Source organism: Neomonachus schauinslandi, chromosome 15, assembly GCF_002201575.2.
Source record: "Neomonachus schauinslandi chromosome 15, ASM220157v2, whole genome shotgun sequence".
Classification (NCBI taxonomy): domain Eukaryota; kingdom Metazoa; phylum Chordata; class Mammalia; order Carnivora; family Phocidae; genus Neomonachus; species Neomonachus schauinslandi.
This window is the reverse complement of record NC_058417.1, coordinates 22834163-22853141: the sequence shown is the minus strand read 5'-3', so window position 1 is coordinate 22853141 and position 18979 is coordinate 22834163. Positions and strand designations below refer to the sequence as shown.

At 43.2% G+C, this 18979-nt stretch overlaps 1 protein-coding gene across 2 annotated transcripts in view; it reads right to left on the bottom strand.

Annotated features, from left to right (window-relative positions):
- TAF15 (TATA-box binding protein associated factor 15) overlaps positions 1 to 9439 on the bottom strand; it is a 29932-nt gene extending 20493 nt beyond the window's left edge. For both annotated transcript variants that reach the window (XM_021704208.2, XM_021704209.1), the window contains exons 1-5: positions 9343 to 9439; positions 2331 to 2370; positions 936 to 987; positions 765 to 849; positions 580 to 682 (exon numbers count right to left, since the gene is read on the bottom strand). In XM_021704208.2, coding sequence (XP_021559883.1) covers positions 580 to 682; positions 765 to 849; positions 936 to 987; positions 2331 to 2370; positions 9343 to 9349 — 287 coding nt within the window. In that variant the 5' untranslated portion in view covers positions 9350 to 9439. The remainder of the gene's footprint in view (positions 1 to 579; positions 683 to 764; positions 850 to 935; positions 988 to 2330; positions 2371 to 9342) is intronic.
- Between the last annotated feature and the right edge of the window lie 9540 nt (positions 9440 to 18979).

The following is an 18979-nucleotide window of genomic DNA, read 5'->3' as shown; positions in this document are numbered from 1 at the left end:
TCCCTGAAAAGGTAATACATTAAAAAATGGCTAAAAAATAAAATGGAAATAAAAGTAAGCACTGAAAGTCTCCTTTCATAGCTAGGTTCTTATTTAATCTCAGGTATAAAGCAGAGCTCCAAATGTTTTTTTAACATTTAAATCATGTGCTGCAGGGTGCCTGGGTGGCTCTGTAGCTTAAGCATCTGCCTTCGGCTCAGGTCATGATCCCAGGGTCCTGGGATCGAGCCCCGCATCAGACTCCCTGCTTAGCAGGGAGTCTGCTTCTCCCTTTGCCCCTCCCTGCTACTCACGCTTGCTCACTTGCTCTCTCTCAAATAAATAAAATCTTTAAAAATAAATAAATCATTTGCATTCATACAGCTAAACAGTAATATTACAAATAACACATCATAAGAATCAAATGACAATGCTGACAATTTCCACATTCTTCCTAACACAGAACTATGAAATTCATCCTTCAAAACTTTTCTGAAAAAAAAATGTGTAAAGCTAGGATTTGATGGTGAAATCTATTTAATACCCAAAGTGTTATTTCCACTACCCAACACAATCTCTGTGCTTTTACTGATTCCTTACCCTCCTGATGATTCCGTGTTTTGCTGTCCCTGGTTATTGTAAGACTGCTGGCCATATGAGCTCTGCTTTTGATTCTCATAACCACTGTAGGATTGTGAATAACCTAAAGATTGGATGGATATACCATTTAGTAAATGTTCTGATTTTTTTATTTCTAAAACAGCAAATTAACAAACCAGTCCAACCTGATTGGCTTTGTCCATAGCCGGAATAGCCGCCATAGTTCTGTCCATATGAGGAATCAGTAGTTTGTCCATAGCCAGAATAGCTCTGAAATTTAGGTAAATACAAGTTTTATCACCTACTTAAGATAAAAATAAATATTTACAAAAAGCACAATTTATATTTTAACCTACTTGTGGTGCTTGTCCGTAACCTTGGCTGCCTTGATTTCCATAGGAAGAATAACTGTAAAAGAAAAATGTACTCCTTGAAAGAGATGTGCTAGAATTTAAAAGCTTAAAAAAAAACCCTATCTTCAACTTTCAAATCCATACAACCTTCTCTTCTGAGAAATTGCCAATTTGCCTGTTTCTTAGAGTCTAAATTGAAAGGTGATGACCAAAGACTGTTAAGACATAAATGAAGTCACTCCCAGACCTCTTAAATACCAAACAAGCACCAAAAGTTTAGCTTTGACAATCTCACACAAATAAAACTTGAGTAGAACTAGAAAATCTCAAGAGAATTATACTTGGGTGTGGGGACTGACTACATGGAAGTAAGACCCATAATAAAAATGTGAGACAGAAAAATAATTTTTTAAGTTAGCACTTTAATCAAATTAGCTATGTTTCGACAGATTAATTTCTTCCTACCATCTGCCCTAAATCTGCCTTTAATAATTATATTGTATCCCCGTAACACAGCACAGCCTGGCATATAGTTTGTTGACTGAATAAATGTACCTCCCTCAGATTTGAACCTTAATTTTATAGCATGTAAATTCTAACAAGTCAGAAACAAACTTTCTGAATATATGCCCCCCAAAAAATATTTGCAAAAAAAAAAAAAAATTATTATTCTAGAGCTATCAAGTGCTAACAGACTTTATATATTTCACTGAATAAACATTAGCTAGTTGCCTATTATGAAGTTAGCACTACCCTATGAGAATAGAAAAGTCAAACCAGTTTTGTTTTCATGAAGCTTAAAACCTGAAGACAGACGATACCTGAGATGCTATTCTGAATATCTCACATTGAGCTGCAAACGTTTATAGTGTAAGTTAAAGGCTGTGTTTCTGGCAAGTAAGAGAACCCTACTGCATGTCTTCAGTCACATAAAAACAGACTTTTCTTTTTATTATAAGCATGGTAAGGAGTGTTTTTAAAATGCTAAGCATTTCTATTATAGTGCTTAAAGAAAATCCGCTCTGAAAAAAAATAGCATATTACATATAATAAAAAATTTAAATGCTTTCTCTAAGAACCTGTTATATAGTTCAATTGTCTAAATCCTTTTAATAGTTTCATTTAAAAAAATTCTTAAAGAAAACATTCTTTAAAATACCTATGAGATTTGTCTTAATCTCTAGGGGGCATCTGTATTTACTGATTCAAGCAGGCTTTTTAAAAAAAAGAAAAAATGTTTCAGTATGTATGTACACAGGCCTTTCCCCCTTGACAAGCTAACATTTAACTCTAAGAAATCCAGATACCAAATCTCAAAAGGAACGCTTGACTCAATTCATCTTTTTTTCCCTCAGTTCTACTCTTACATGGTATCATTAAAATGTATGTATACTTTACCTTTGCTGCTCACCCCCAGACTGACCGTAAGTTCCAGAATCTAAAACACATAAAAAGAATTTTAAATCTTATTTAAAATTATGCTTCCCTCAAAGGCTGACTTTAGCTTTTAAAGATGGAATGCAGTAAGAAAATGTAATAAAAACTACCTACAGAAAAAAAAAAACTAGTTAAATTACTGTGCAAGGATTTGTTTACAGTAACTACGTCTTTGAAAAACAACTACTTTACAAATGTGTCCTGATGGTCACAAGAACCAAGTGAACAACCATAAAACAAGCAGTGAAAAATCCATCCTTTTAACAAAAACTCAAGTTACCTTTACATACAAAAAGGCATCTACTGAAACTAATCAAGACTAAAAGGGGGGGGGGGGAGACATACACTCTGAGAAGATAAACCCCCAGGATTATACTGACTTGCAAATCCTCACCAGCCCAACATACACACCATTCCCCTGTACTGGACCGCTCTGGCCATCAGCAGCAACAAACAGATCTCTGAAGACTTTGGTAAAAGCATCTAAGTTAGTTGTTTATCTCCAACTTTACCAAGGTTTCAGAGACTTGGCCAATCGGCATACCAACTCAGCAAGACCTACTTCCAGCTTCCTTTTCAGCAATAAAAACTACCAAGGAAGGCATGAATTAAATAATGTCAAAAAAATTTTTTTAGGGGCGCCTGGGTGGCTCAGTAGTTAAGCGTCGGCCTTCGGCTCAGGTCACGATCTCGGGGGTCCTGGGATGGAGCCCCACATCGGGCTCCCTGCCCAGCGGGAAGCCTGCTTCTCCCTCTCCCACTCCCCCTGCTTGTGTTCCTTCTCTCGCTTTGTCTCTCTCTGTCAAATAAATAAATAAAATCTTTAAAAAAAAAAAATTTTTTTTTAAACTCTGAGCTTTTCTCAACACCTCAAAACATCAGTTATATCAAAAACTTTTGAAGAGGCTCTATCCTTTGGGTTTCTACTCAAAGTTTATTAGTGATGAATAAGAGTAATATTATACGAAATATTCTTTCAACTGCAAAAAATAACTCCATCTGAAACAGCTGACCATTAGGCCCAATCTCATCCAACATGAAACAAAATCATTTGCTGTCAAACAGTTCTGAAAACCCACCAGAAATCAAATTAGTGACATTTGCATTCAATTCACATAAAGCTACAATATAAAAACATCACCATTGGCAGTATAAGTGGATAACATCAGATTTGCCACTTTTCTGCAGCAGAGATCTACAATCAGACTGAACAAGATTTTTTTAAATCCTTAATCATAAGAATATTGAATGAAATCCTGACAAACTATTTCTATGAATGTGAAGAACATAAGGCTAAGATGAAGAAAAAATTGTGTATCACTGCCACACCCACGAAAAAATGACCATAGATTTATCGCTAATAACCAAATAAAACATGAAAAGCACACAGAATCTAATTGGACCACAAAGAGATTAGATACATCTACCAAATGAGAAAGGAAATTGGCTTCAACTAAATCAGAAACTGAAAAGGATTATGAAGGGGGGGGGATGTATGAGTAAAACTTAAAGTATCCTGAGGATAAATGAAGCTTTCGCTTCAATTATATCCCAAGGCATGGATGAGGGTTCTTCCACTGAGAGTGGAGTCTAAGACCTGCTTATTTCCCTTTCGCTCAAGCAAAATTATAGACGTACACAGCATAGAGGTCATGTGGCCCTGGCTCAAATCTATGAGTGTCCATAATTTAACCGTCACTTTAGTTCTCTGAAATTATAAATCTGACTTCTTTAGTTGGCTGACATTAAAACTCTAGAAGATATAATATTGACCAATAAGTACAGCCCTTAGTATAAATATATTTAAGTGACAAAGTACAAATGTTTTATATTCATTAGAGAAAATCAGTTTGTAAATGTTATTTATGGTATTTCAAACTACTGCTCATTGTGAGTACTTGACACTTGAGCCTTGTCTGAATCCATGATTTAGAAATGCTTTCATTTCCAAGTGTATAGGGTTTTGATTCTGTTGTTTTCTAATTATATTCCATTGCAGCCAGAAAAGGTATTTTCTCTATTACTCCTGGTACTTATTAGGATTTGCTGTTTTTTGCTTTTCCCCTTGGTAAATATTTTACTTGCATAAACACCCCTTATGTGCTTGAAAAGAACTGTGTATTTCTTTTTTTTTTTTTAAGATTTTACTTATTTATTTGACAGAGACACAGCGAGAGAGGGAACACAAGCAGGGGGAGTGGGAGAGGGAATAGCAGCCTTCCCGCTGGGGGCAGGGAGCCCGATGCGGGGCTAGATCCCAGGACCCTGGGATCATTACCTGAGCCGAAGGCCGACACTTAACGACTGAGCCACCCAGGCACCCCAGAACTGTGTATTTCCTAAATGTTGAGTAAATTCTGTAAGTCTAGATGATACTTGGTTATACCGTTCATACTCCAACATTTGGTCTGCCCCATCTATTAATCACACAGAAAGGTGTGCTAAAAAAAACTCCATTTGACCAGACTTGTCAATTTTATTTTTTTGGTTTCTATATTCTGAGGCTATTTTGTTAGGCACATAAAAGTACAGATTTATATATTCATGATGAATCCTCTTTTAACATTACATTATGATTAAAAATGTCCAAACTTTATTTTGACTGGTAACAACTAAACAATCAATCTTGCTTTTGGTTGGTGTTTGTCCGGTTCATCTTTTTCTATCTCTATACCTCCAACATTTCTTAATCTTATGTTTCAGGTATCTAATTTCTGAACAACACAGAGATAATTTCTTTTCCCAATGTGAAACTATTTCAATTGGCGTTTTCATATTTTTACTTTTCACTTATTCCTATACCCCTATATTAGATTTTTCTACTTACTAGGGTTTTTTCCTTTTAACTCCTTTTCTGGCCTCCTACTGGATTTTCTTTACTCCCTTTTCCCCTATTGCTTTAGTAGTAAAACATTCAATTTTTGTTCTTTTTGCTTCCATTTTTTAACTTCCAAATGTAATCACTTTAATCTTCAATGTTCCATACTGTTAGTATTTGCTTTTTATTTACTGTGTTTGCTCCTTCTATTGTTTTTTGCATCCTATCTCTCCTTTCTGGATTTACATTTTTTAGTTCTTTTGGCAAAGGCCTAAAAGTGGTACTCTTAATCTTTAGACTCGATATCATTTCATTATTTTCCAACTTCTTAGAATTTTAAGTCTACCAATCTTACCATTTCCCTATTTTCCTCCAGTAGGTAATCGGTATTTCATAATCTGCAGTTTCACATCAATGTATCTAGGATGAACTGAACATGGTATCTCATGTTTGAAACTACTGTTTTTTGATCCAAAATATTCATCAATCTTGGAAAAATCTCAACTATAATCCTGATTCCTCCCACATTTTCTTAGGAGACATATTATATACATATTAGATGTATGACAGGACTTCTCCATCTGTTTCTAAATCTTGCTTTTCATCTCCTTCTGAATTGAATTGTGGGTAATTGTATGTCTTCCACTTCACTATTTCTTCTGCTAGGTCTGCAATTCAACTTAACCACTGTTTCTATCTCATACTAGGTTCTTTTTAAATCTATATGGCCTTTCTTCATAACATCTTGGTCTTAGGGTTGATTCCTTCCCTTAGGTTTTTAGTAATTTCAAACTTATTTGCTTTCAGATCACCTATTAGGGGTTCTAACCCCATTTGTCACAAACTCTCATTTTGGTGAACTGTCTCGAGTTTTACAATTTTTTAATGTGAATCTACCTTTTGCAAGGCCTGTTTTTTCTAGAAGATTCCTGTGACCTAGACTGTGAAATTTCCTCCAGAAAAGATTGTTCATTTGTTTCTACCAGGAGCCCCAAGGTTATTACCAGCCCAGAACCAATTTTTATGTTAATTTCTTGGCTTAAGTTTTCCTGGACCCCCATAATTAGCCTAAATGTACACCCAAATTGTATGAAGCAGTTCCCAGGTTACAGTTCTCAGGACAGACCTTTCTCACTCAGGGCCCAAGCTTCCTTGTTATCTGTTATGCTGATACAAAGGTTTTTTTCTAGTTCACTTTTTCACTGAAGACAATCTTTCAAACATCTAGGTTTTTGTTTTTGTTTTTTTTAAGATTTTATTTATTTGACAGAGACAGACTGCGAGAGAGGGAACACAAGCAGGGGGAGTGGGAGAGGGAGAAGCAGGCCTCCCACGGAGCAGGTAGCCCCATGCGGGACTCGATCCCAGGACCCTGGGATCATGACCTGAGCCGAAGGCAGACGCGTAACAGCTGAGCCACCCAGGCGCCCCAAACATCTAGGTTTTATATAAGGTCTCAGTTCCTATTATCTGGCTCTAATAGTCTCAAGGCTTCATCTCCTTGGGTACTTGGGTAATAAAACCCAAGTCTCAGGGCACCTGGGTGGCTCAGTTAAGTGTGTGCCTTCAGCACGGGGCCTTGATCCCGGAGTCCTGGGAATGAGCCCCAAGTAAGGCTCCCTGCTCAGCAGGGGGCCTACTTCTCCCTCTGCCCCACCAACCCCTGCTTGTCCTCTCTCAAATAAAATCTTAAAAAACAAACAAAAACCCCAAGTCTCTAAATGATGAGACCTATACCTGCCTCTTCAGGGCAACTGTCAAGCTAGCTCTATGCTGGCTTCTACTTCATTTCTGGCAGTTAGGTCTTGCCCTTTTTTGGTAAATTCTTACATTTCTGGTGTTTGTAGATAGAGGATTTTCAATTTATTTTGGTCTGCCATATTGCCAAAATGAGAAGTATCTTAACTTTAATTTTTGTATGTATAACTGATACGTTTGATTCTAACTTGAAGGTGTCAGCTAATTCACATTTGTAAACAATATTTGAATGAGTTTGATTTAAAATATTTACAATTTTTACTTATTTATCGACTATGTAAGCACTTATATTTTATTAAGTTTATAAGTCTGCTTTATCAAGCATCTGGAGTGGTTGAGTTTGGAATGTTTAAAGGATTTAACTAAACTTAATGCAACCAGCTGTTTAGGGGGGTTTACTGTTAATTTATTAATTGAAACATTCACCAAAAAACAAGTCAAAAGCATACTATTTTTATACAAAATCAAAAATATTTTTATACACATTTTACAAAATGTATAAACAGCACATAACAACACTAAGTAGAACTTAAAAGATTCTAGCTTTAATGGACTTAATTTAGAAACAATTTTTATATAAAGTTCTTTTCACATGTGAAAGCCAATCTTGATATTTAAAAAACTTAACTTACAAAGTGACAAATTAATCTAGTGTCTTGGTACTTTGAAGACCAGTACTAATGGATAAACCAGCTCACACACTAATATGACACACTGAAAATCCTGGATTTTACAGATGGTCACCTCTAAAATTTAATCTTCCATAAAAGCTACGCAGTCCTATAAAAATAGCCATTGTTTTACACCAATAAAGATGTTAAAATTCAAGACAACGCCAAAAGTTTTTAATGTCCATTGAAACGGTAAATTTCCCCATGAGGGCAGGAGAATCTAAACCATGGATGGGTTACACACCTCCTAAGGACATACTTCTACATACTTCTGTGGAGCTTTACCAGACTTCATTCCAAATTATGCACCTTGTAAAAGATGTACCAATGTCTACTTGGAGTAAGAAATTATTTTTCCTTGGAGCAAGGATTAAATACTGAAAGAAGCAAGAGAGAAATCCTGTGCAGTTAACAGCCTCTTCCATCAGGTAGGTGCCCCGTTCCACAAAAGCTCAATATTCAGACTTAATATTAAGGTTAATCTAAGGAAGGTTTATTATTCTCCTGTCCAGCCAGTCTTGTTACTTTGGCCTCATCTCAGCCTGCTACTTGCTTTTTGTCACACATTTCCATCCTTCTGCAAGACTGCATGGGAGGGGGGGGGGTTGTGTTTGTTTTTTAAGTACCAACTCCCTTAAAAAATGTGAAAGACTGTGCCAACCATCACTTTGATCCCCATCATATGGCTTCAAGGAAATGTTCTTTTTCACATGAAACGTGATCTCTCATGTTTTCTAGCAAGTGGACAGCTGGGTCTTTGCAGCCTGTGAGGGACCCACAACAGAGGACCTTGCGTGGTTAGCTAGGACTGCTAAATCTAGAGAACATTCGTGTTCCAGACTTTATATTCGGGTTTATTAGCAGGACCTAAACTGACTGTCCTAAAGAGATCGATGCTTTTTTTCCCCCCTCTTCCACACAAGGGAGTGCGTGGAGGTGTCGATCACTTTAAATGTTTCGTGTAAGACTGCCTTTCCTTTGGCCTGTATACTTTAAGGTAAATGCCCATGTACCTACAGGAGTCTATCCAGAATAGAAAAGGCTCACTTTCAGGGCTCTTGCAGATGAACCGGAGAAGGGAGAAAAATGAGAGGAGGCTGAGGAGGAAGCTGAATTATGTGCAAACACCCCCATTCGAATCCGGGTGGTGACGGTAGAGGGAATGACGGTAAGTAGGGTTTCGTGCAAGGCAACGTCCTTTGAAAGGGCTCCCAGAGCGTCAAGACCCCCACCTGATGAATGGGTGAGTCAGGAAGGCCCAGCTCCACTTCACAGATGGGGAAACTGAGGTACGAGGCGGCGAGACGAGTGGCCCGAGGCCTCGCTGAAAGATCTGAGGCGGAGCGGAGAACCAGAAGCACCGATTCTCTCAGCGGATACTCTAACCACGGGCTCCCCCCGCCCCCGTGATGGCGTAGACGGCCTCCGCCCCCCCCCCCAACTCACACACCCTCCCCGGGAGCGGCACGTCTCCTCAGGTTCCAAGGACAGGGTCAAAAAACAGGGGGACCGAAGCACTCCCGCCGAGATTTGCAGACAGAGAGCGTTGGGAGCGTGCGTCCCTTCAGTCCAACATGGCGGCGGCCGCGGCCGCCCCCCCCCCCCCCCCCAAGCCTCCCTCAGGGCCGGAGGCTCTCCCTCGGGGCCCTCCGGTGGGCGGGAAGACGGCCCAACCCCGCCAGGCCCCTTCTCGCCGCTGCCGCTGCTCGCTGAAGGAGTCACCTACCCGACATGACTAACGGCCGCAGCGCGGAGCCCCCAGAGCCCGCCGAGAACAAGGGATACGAGAGCCAAGCGGCGCGGCGGCCGGAGCTGTACTGAGGGCGGCGCGGCGGGCTGAGCCCGACTGCGGGGCCTCGGCAGCCAATCAGAGGACAGTGGGCGGTACCACCGCGCCACGGCGCGAGGGGTGGTTCCTGTACGAGTACCAGTCTCTGAAACCTGAAGTCTTCAGAACCCCTCTCTGTTCTCCCCTCCGCGAACGGTACCATTATTGAGAGGGAATCGAGAGGAGAAAGTACCAATGCCGCCATTAGCATGGGGGAGGAAGCTGAGCCTACTTTCTCGGTCCCAATTACAGTCCTATTTCTGACTCTTATCGTGTCTGATAGAATTCAAGGTTAGGAAGCGAAAGAGGGGAGGCCTTATAAACACAGACCATTTGGTTAGAAAAGGCCTTTCTTCCCCTAAGATTTAGAGTGGTATGCCCTAGTTCGCTCAGCTTTGGTTGCAGACAGCTGAAGCCATCTGGGGGCGTTGGGTGTCGCCGAGCTCGGGGACAGAAAGTCGTGATCGCCTCCCGGTCTAACTATCTTGTCAAGTAAAACAGAGACTACAAGGTGATACTGGAACAAACGTATGCATTAAAACGAAACCACACACAAACCCGGCCTTGAGAATATAGTGGGTGGGAGGTCGAGCTTTGGTTTTAAGTGCTGTTGTAATGGCCAACTCTAATTATCAGGCACCTTACATCATCTCATTTAATTCTCACAACACACTGATGAAATATTATCCCGACGTTACGGGCGTGATTATTCATTTGCCCTAGGTCGCACAACTAGTAAATGGCCAACGTGGAATTTGAATCCTAGTAACCAGATACCAACCATTGCCTGTGGGGTTTAACCCTTATGCTGCATTGCCTAGTGGGGGCTGGAGCTCTAGAGGATGAAATGAGGCTGTGAAAGCTCAGAGAGCACACAAGGACATTTTGCCTGATGGCAATGCAACATCTGAGTCAAGCCAGAGACGAAGTGAAGTGGGGAAAGGGCTTTCAACTGGTTGTAAAACAAGTAATTCTGTATTTTGGAGTTTACCCTCCAGGGGAGAACGGTAGATGAGGCCAGAAAAGTAGAGGGCTAAATAGTCCATACCTTGTAAAATACACTGCATTAGGGTTTGTGCTTTATCTTGAGGGCACTGGGAAGCCAGAGGATTTTAAAGGAAGGTCACATTTGCATCTTCAGGCTGCAGTATGAAGAATGTATGGAGATGAGAGGTGCCTAAAAGCAGGGAGACCAATTTGGTGGCCAATGCAATCATTCTGGTGAGAGATCACAGTGGCCTGGACTTAGTTTGGAGCTGTGAAGTCAGAGGTAAGTGAAGAGATCCCTGAGATACTTCCGTGGTAGACTGGGCAAGATGGAGTGACCAATTTGGAAGGGAGGAGCTAAGGAAGAGTGAGAAGTGAATTCTGAGTTTCCCACTTAGAGAAGTGGTCAGATGGTGGTATAATTCCCTGTGGTAGGGAATAGGAGGAGGAACAAGTTGGGGTGGAGGTAGAGAGATAAGTTCAGAATTAACACCTTCAGGTCAGAAAAAAGACATGAGGTCATCTCTCTTCGTTATACTATGAATAATTGTACACTCAACTCTAGATATCGAGGGTCATGGAGCTCTCTGGATAAGTCCAAACAAGCAAGGTTAAAGGAAAAAAAACTCCTTCGTGACTAAAAATGATTCAGCCGATCAGCATGAACATTGAGGAAGGCAACCCAGAGGAGGAGATGATGGGCATGTGCAATCGCAGGAGAGAATTGGGTTAGGGATGGGGGAAACTTCTAGATTGTTCTTCCTATTTTTTTATTTATTTTACAATTGGGTGTACAATTAAGATGGAAATACAAAAAGTGTTGCTCATCATTGCCCCCTTAAGTTTGTACCATCAATTCATTCATTCACGCATGCATGCATTCTTCATTCAACTGCCATCTCCTGAGTTCTACTCCATGTCAGGCCCTGGAAGGCCTGGAGGTAGAGAAATAGGAATTTTGATGGCCCCTGCCCTCCAGGAGCTGCAGTCTCACAAAAGGGGCAGTACAAACCTTTAATTCCAATGACTACTGAATGTGCTAGAATGGGAGGATGCAGAGGGTGCTCTGAAAACAGAGTAAAAGCACCTAGCTCACATGAAGGGTAGACGGGGTATTAACAAAGGCTTCCTGAAGGAAATACCTCCTAAACTGAATTTTGAAGAAAAAACAGGAATTAGGCCCAGGATGTATATCAGGCAGAAAGGGCTGTATTTGCAAAGGCTACGAGAGAGCCAAGTGCCAGGAATTGCAAGTGGTTCTGGCTGGCTGGTCTGTGGACGTGCAGGGGTGGACAGTGGTGATAAATGATGAGTGAAAGAGGTACACAGAGGCCACATCTTGAAGAACCTGTGGGCCTGGCAGAGGAGTTTGGATACTAAATCAAAAACAATAGGGAAGGGGCGCCTAGCTGGCTCAATCCAAAGAGCATGTGACTCTTGATCTCGAGGTAGTGAGCTCAAGCCCCATATTGCATGTACAGATTACTTAAAAAAATAAAATCCTTAAAAAAAAAAAAAATGGAACTCCTGAGGAATCTAATCAAAGGAGTGACATTTAGTTTTTTATATTCATTATTTCTTTTAATATTCTGGACAGCCCCGTGAAATAGGTATTACTGTTGTCCACATTTTGTAGAGAGAACACTGGAGCTCAGGGAAGTGAATCTCTTTACCAAGTCCACACAGCTAATTAGGGACAGAAGGCTCACATCCAGGCCTTTGGACCAAGCCCAGGGTTCTTTTTACAGTGTCCCTGGTCTCTCAAACATGAAACAGAGAACTCCTCCTAAGTCTGTATTCCTCGGGTCTTCTTCCCAAGGGCCCTTCTCTACCAGAAACTGACTCACAGATTGAGTCCTGTGCTCTCCTGTCTTCCAGGCTTTTGCCAGGGGATGATTATCTGGAACCGACTTTAATCTTCACCCCGCCGTTCTTCATGCTACAAGATCCTGCTCCCTCTACATCCACTATCCTGGCCTCACTCTGCACAGTTAGGGAAGACAGCAGGTACATTTTACACATCAGCTTTAGCAGAATGTACCTGGGAAGGTCTTAGTACTGGGCCTGTTTGCCCTTGATCATTCTTCAGGTCCTCACTTGGAGAGCTAACCCCGCCCCCACCCCCCACCGCAGGCTATCTTTCAGTTTCAGAGATTACCTCAGGCGGTAGCTTCCAGCTAGAATCAGTCAATGGGCAACCTGGTGGAAAATCAAACAGTAGGAGAAAGGAAGAAGCCAGGGTTATGTCTCCCCCCTCTCTGCCACCAGCTGCGGCTGCGGTGTCTCAGGCAGCAGCTGTCTTCTCCAGAGATCTTTCTATTCCGTGCCCCTGGCTCCTGGGATCCTGTAACCCTTTCTTCCTTCAGTCCTCCCCCTCCCTTCATCCCTCCAGCCTATGGCTGGTAGAATCTTCTTGCTGTTGAAAATTTCTGAGTTGCCTCCCTCCCGTTTGGCTTCCCAACCTTCCACCATGGGTGTAGGGCCTTGTAGGGCCCTGTAAGGACCATGAACTTTGTTAGAGTGAGAGGGGAGGCCGGGAGAGGGCGCCACTTAGCAGAACCACGCTAGGATCTGGCCTGTATTACTGGGGTTGCTCGGGCTGCTGTCTTGAGAATGGACCATAGGGGGGCAGGGAGGTTATTGCTCCCACCAGAGTGAAAACCATAGCACAGTGATCTTTTGTCTTTTTTGAAATCCTGTGGAACTCTCAGTTGTACCAACCTTCCAGGCTTGCTACCTGATTAGAGGCTGATTTATTCTCTAGTTGGGTTGCCTAGTTCCCCTCTGAACTCCACAGTGCCTCACACAGTGCCAGAAACAGTAGGCACTAAAAAAAGGCGGGGGGAGCTTGTATTTAATGAATGAATAAATAAGTGAGGGGGGAAATGGCATGACCTGTCTTTCTGACTTGTCTGTAAACTCCTCAAGCTCAAAGACCTTCTCTAGGACTTTCTTACATCTCCCGCAAGGCACAGAGTAAGTGTTCAGGGAGCACTGTTCAAAGACTGACAGACTGCTCTGTGCCAGGTGTCACATGCTGGTAAGCAGTCCTAGCCATCATCACCACCCTCCCACCCCCACCTCAGGAAGTGTCCCTGGAGCCCTGCTCCTCCAGCCTTCCTAGAGAGCAAGCCTCCCACGAAGATCTCCCTGAGGCTCTGCGAGGCAGGAGTCGGTTCCTTGGAAATGACCGGCTACCCCATCCTTAGGACAGTGGCAGGCACTTCCTGTTTGGGGTGGAAAGGAACCAGACACTTTCCGGTTAGCAGGTCTTTTAAGCAAAGCAGCAGATGCTGAGCAGGTCCTGGTCAGCCTTTCCAGCCAGATGTCTGGCGGTTAGACAGCCTTTCTATGGAGGGGAAGTGGGGCACACTGCCAGATTGGCTAGGCCTTCACTGTGCTCCTTGCAAGTCCCCTGGGTCCTGCTATGAGTAAAAAACAAACCAGAAGAGGCTGTCGCCCTGCAAATCATGATGAGGATTAGGAGAGGTGGGGCTGTTCTGACCAGAGAGCATTCATTGCCTGGCAAGGAGGTGCTCGTGTGATTGTTCCAGAGCATGCTTGTGTATGTTGTCTGGATATGAGCATCCCCCAGTGTGAAACTGTGCAAAGAACACAAGCATGTAGGCTTGTGTCTGTGTACCCAATATCTAGCACTTGATAGGATTTAACAGTGAATAATTGTCTAGTTGGTTCCCTCTAGCAAATCGGGGTAACAGAAAAGGCAGGAATTATTGTTGTCCCATTTTAAGATGGCAGAAACTCAGAGAGGTTAGTGGACCTGCAAGGGTTAACAGAGTAAGAAAAAGTCCAGGTTCAAACCCAGGTCTGTCTCCCTCCAAATTTCTTGCCTTTTCCAGTCCCCTATGAGCATGTGCATATGTGTATACGTACAGGGAGGCAGATAGGGCAGGTAGACTTGGGAAAGTGACCCAGACTAATAAGAGCACATCCACATGTGCTAGAGAGAGGAAATTTCTCTTCCAGAGGCAGAAGTGGTTGCTAAAGACTCAGGGCTTCTAAAATTGAATCACTATGCTAAAAATGCACAGAGGTTATAGTCAATAATGAATCCAAATTATCACAGCTAACCTCCTCACAACTCTGGGGAACAACTGCCCTTCAAAGCTCCCAAGCTAATCCCACGTCCTCATTCTTCTTATTATTCCTATGATTGTGATTTGGGGAGATTGGTCATTCTGTTAGTGCCTTTCTCCAGAGCCCAGAATTCCTTCTGATAAAATCTACTTTGTGCTCTGCGCATTTCCTGGGAAGAAGGAAGGGGCAGAGACAAAGCTAATTGTTTCTCATGTTATGAAGAGAGAAACTGAGGCCCAGAAAGGGCCTTGTCCAGGTCCATACATCCTGCTTGATTCAAAGGGTCCTGGTCAGGAAGACGACTCACTGGCCAGCTGTTGCCTTCTGTCAGAGAAGAAGGAATGGCCCAGGCAGCTGACAGCCACTCCCTTGGGCATGCAACGTGCCCAAGCCCTGTCCACTTGAGGAGAGCCGGGAGGCACTGTGGGTTTGAACTGAGCCCCAGTGCAGAGAGAGAAGGAGGGGAAGCAGCTCTTTTTGAAGAGGACAAACGGAGAGGACTGCCAGCCTAGCGGGGTCAGGAACTTGCTCACCCAGGATAGGGAGGGAGGGAAAGAGAGAGCCAGACCCTTGGAAAACCTAGCCCTCCTATCTTCCCCTTGAACACTGGTGTCTAGTACTTAGTGACTTAGTAGGTCTGGAGTAGAGCTCAGGAATCTGAATCTTTACTAAATGCCTCCAGGTGATTCAATACAGGTGCTCCAGTGATCTTTTGACTTGAGGTGAGATAGCAGAGTTTAAGAGCTCAAGATCTGGAGTTATACTATCTGGGTTTGAACCCTGGCTCCATTACTAGATTTGTGACCTCAGACAAATGGCATAATCTCTCTGTGCCTCAGTTTCCTCATCTTTAACATAAGGATGCTTATAATAGTAGCTTTCTCATAAGGAAGCTGCAAAGATTCAATGACATGATTTATGTAAAGCACATAGCACATACGTGGCACATGCTAATTTCTCAGCAAGCATTAACCACTATTATTTGTTCCAACTCCTCATTCCCATTCCCACCCCCACCAGAGGAGGAAATAATGGTATTGGATTAACATAGGGACTTGTCATCCAGAATTGTTTGGGATGTGGCCGATCCAAAGCCATTCTCCCCCCAACCCCATCACTCTTCCGATGTCCTTGCTGTGGACTGAGCTTCTTCCAATAAACTACCCTGCCTTTCTTATCTTCCTTCCTTCCTCAGTGCCCCTCTCAGATGGCAGACCACCCTCCTCCACCCCATCCAAAGTGACTTGGCTTAGGATGTGTCCTGGAAAGTGAAAACATACAGCAAGTCAGGCCCCCAGATTCCTGAAGAAGATCACAGAATTTGGTGCTCTGGGACTTATGAGTAAGCTTTGGAGTCAGAAGAGAACTGAAACTCCTGCTCACCCAGGTTCTAACTATGGAAACATGCTGTCTTTCTGGGAAATGGAGACATCCTGTGCCAAAGCATGGTTGAAGCCCAGGATGAGCATGCGGGCAAAGGAAGATCTGTTCTGCATAAATTCTTGCAGGCACTTCCAAGTGCAAATTCTTGGCATCTCCAAGTGACCACAAACAGAGGTGAAGTGGGACAGGTGAGGATCGGATGAAATAATCTAACCAAGAACACAAAAGGAAAACAGGAAGTCAACGTTCAAACATAACAGTGGTGCTAGTTTTCCAGGTCCAGGGGCCATGGCTAACATGGGATGCAGAGAAAGCCAGGGTCAGCTCTCTGAGTGGCTCAATCCTCCCAGTCACTCAGCCCTTCAGGGAAGCACTGCTTCCTGCCTTCCCCTCTCCTCCCAGTGCAGCTGAAATGGATACCCTCTGGCATGTGCTGGAGAGAGAGATGGAGAAATTCTGCCTGGAGAGAGAATTGGCAAATCTGGGATTGACTCCAGCTTGGCCAACAGTGTCCTTTGCCAACTGGTGCTCCTCAGAGCTCCCTGCCCTAGATAGATACAGAGTTGTATCTAGCCTTTCAAAATCCACCTACTGATGTGGAGAAAGGGGAACCCTCTCACACTGTTGGTGGGAATGCAAACTGTTGCAACTACTCTGGAAAACAGTATGGAGGTTCCTCAAAAAGTTAAAAATGGAACTATCCTATGATCCAGCAACTGCACTACTAGGTATTTACCCAAAGAATACAAAAATACTCAGTCAAAGGGATCCAGGCACCCCAATATTTACAGCAACATTATCCACAATAGCCAAATTATGGAAACAGCCCAAGTGCCCATTGATTGATGAATGAATAAAGAAGATGATATATATATGATATAAGTGAGATATATATTATATATATATATAATATATATAATGGAATAATACTCAGCCATAAGAAAAATGAAATCTTGCCATTTGTAATGGCATGGATGGAGCTAGAGAGTATTATGCTAAGCAAAATAACTCAGAGAAAGACAAATACCATATGGTTTCATTCATGTGGAATTTAAGAAACAAAATGAATGAGCAAAGGGGGAAGAAGAGAGAGGCAAACCAAGAAACAGACTTTTAACTGTAGAGAACAAACTGATCGTCACCAGAGGGGAGGTGGGAGGGGGGATGGGTGAAATAAGTGATAGGGATTAAGAAGTGCATTTGTTGTGATGAGCTCAGGGTGTTGTACGGAAGTGTTGAATCATATATTGTATACCTGCAACTAATATTACACTGTGTGTTAACTAACTGGAATTTAAATAAAAACCTAAAAAAAAAAAAAATCCACCTATTGGTCAAGGACAGAATATACCTTCAGGGAACACACACACACACACACACACAGGTTGCTAGATAAAATAGAGGCCCCACCAATTTAAACTTGAATTTCAGCTTAACGGTGAGTAATTTTTTAGTCATGGCACATACTTAATACTAAAAAATTATTTGTCGTTAATCCGGTACTCAAATTTAACAGGTCATCCTGTATTTTTATTTGCTAAAACTAGCAACGCTACCCCACTCGCCTTCAGAATCTCCCTCTTCTAAGCTCACCCGCAGGACTCCTCTTGAACGTGTAGCCGTGTCACAGTTCTGTCCTTAGCTGAGAACCTAGCTGAGAGCCCCGCTAGACTGAAAGCTCTCTGAGGGGAAGGCCCAGGCCTTGGCCACCATCTCTGGGCCTCCATCCCAGGCAAGGACGCTCCTTAAGGATGTGCACCAGGGCACCGGCGGAGGAGGGGCGTGAATGGGCTCATAAATCCGTTACAACTCTAAACCCACCGCAGGGGCCCTGGCGCAGGGATGGCGAAGGCCGCCGATTATTCACTGGCTTGCGCAGAGGTGCGCCTGTTTCTAATTGGTTCGCCCAGGAGGAGTGCCCCCTTTTCATTGGTTGGCTGGGAGGTGGGCGGGGTCTACCGGCTATTTGGTCTCCTACAGCAGCCTTTAAGTCAGTCCACCGAAGAGTTGCCTTTTAAAAAATTCCTCCACCAGAGTGGCACCTTTTTTGCAATAACACAAAAGCCTTCTGTAGGCTACTGAGTCTCTAAGCCTTAGGATAAGAACACTGCAATACATTTGCTTAGCACTTTAGACATTCCAAATTACTTTACGCGTATCAACTCATGGAATCCCCGCGAGTCCCCCGGAGGGAGGTCGGTATCACTGTGCCATTGTGCCATTTGCATTTCACAGATTAGCACAGATTAGACCAGAAGAGAGACAGCACCCTGCTCGCAGTGACCAAGGCAGATAATGAAAACAGTTGACTTTTGCTCAGTGCGAGTTTAGCGAAGGCTCTCACGTAAATCGTTTCACTCCACCTTTGCTATGGACTGTGTGGAATACATTAAGCCAAGCACTTTGCCCTCAGTTTCTCTTTTAATCTCCATGCAACTCTGGGAACTAAATATCATTTGCTCTCATTTTATTGAAGAGGAACCTGACGCTCGAAGTCGTTAAATCCTTTGCCAAAAGTCACAAAGCGGCAGCCTACCACTTATTAATTGCGTACTGCACGATGTCAGGTACAGTGCTCAGTTACTTAGAGACATTATTCTCTCATTAAATGCTCCCTACAACCACAAGACATTAGTATTCTTATTATCGACATTTACTGATGAGAAAATATGTTCAGAGAGGGTGAGTGACTTGCTCAGGACCGCACAGCCGGCAAGTAATGGAGACAGGATTCACACGGCTAGCAAAGGAGCAGATCTGGAACTCAAGCCCCAGTCTTCTGATCCCAGCCCGGGGCTCCTTCTTTCATAGCCCAGGGCCTCGCCCCCTGCCAGCCTGGCTGAAATAATGTGACCCTCAGGCAGGCCAGGACCCTCCTTGATCGAAGTCTTAAGTAGCTACAATCTCCAGGAGACCCTTCTTCCCCCGCCCCCCCGGGAGAGATCCGGATCAACTGGAGGTGGTTGGCGGAGAGAACGGGTGGGTAGGGCGGCGGCGGGCACCCGGCCAGGCTGTGCAGCCTGCGGAAGAGGCTCCGGGACTGCGGCGTGTTCCAGCGGCGGAGCGG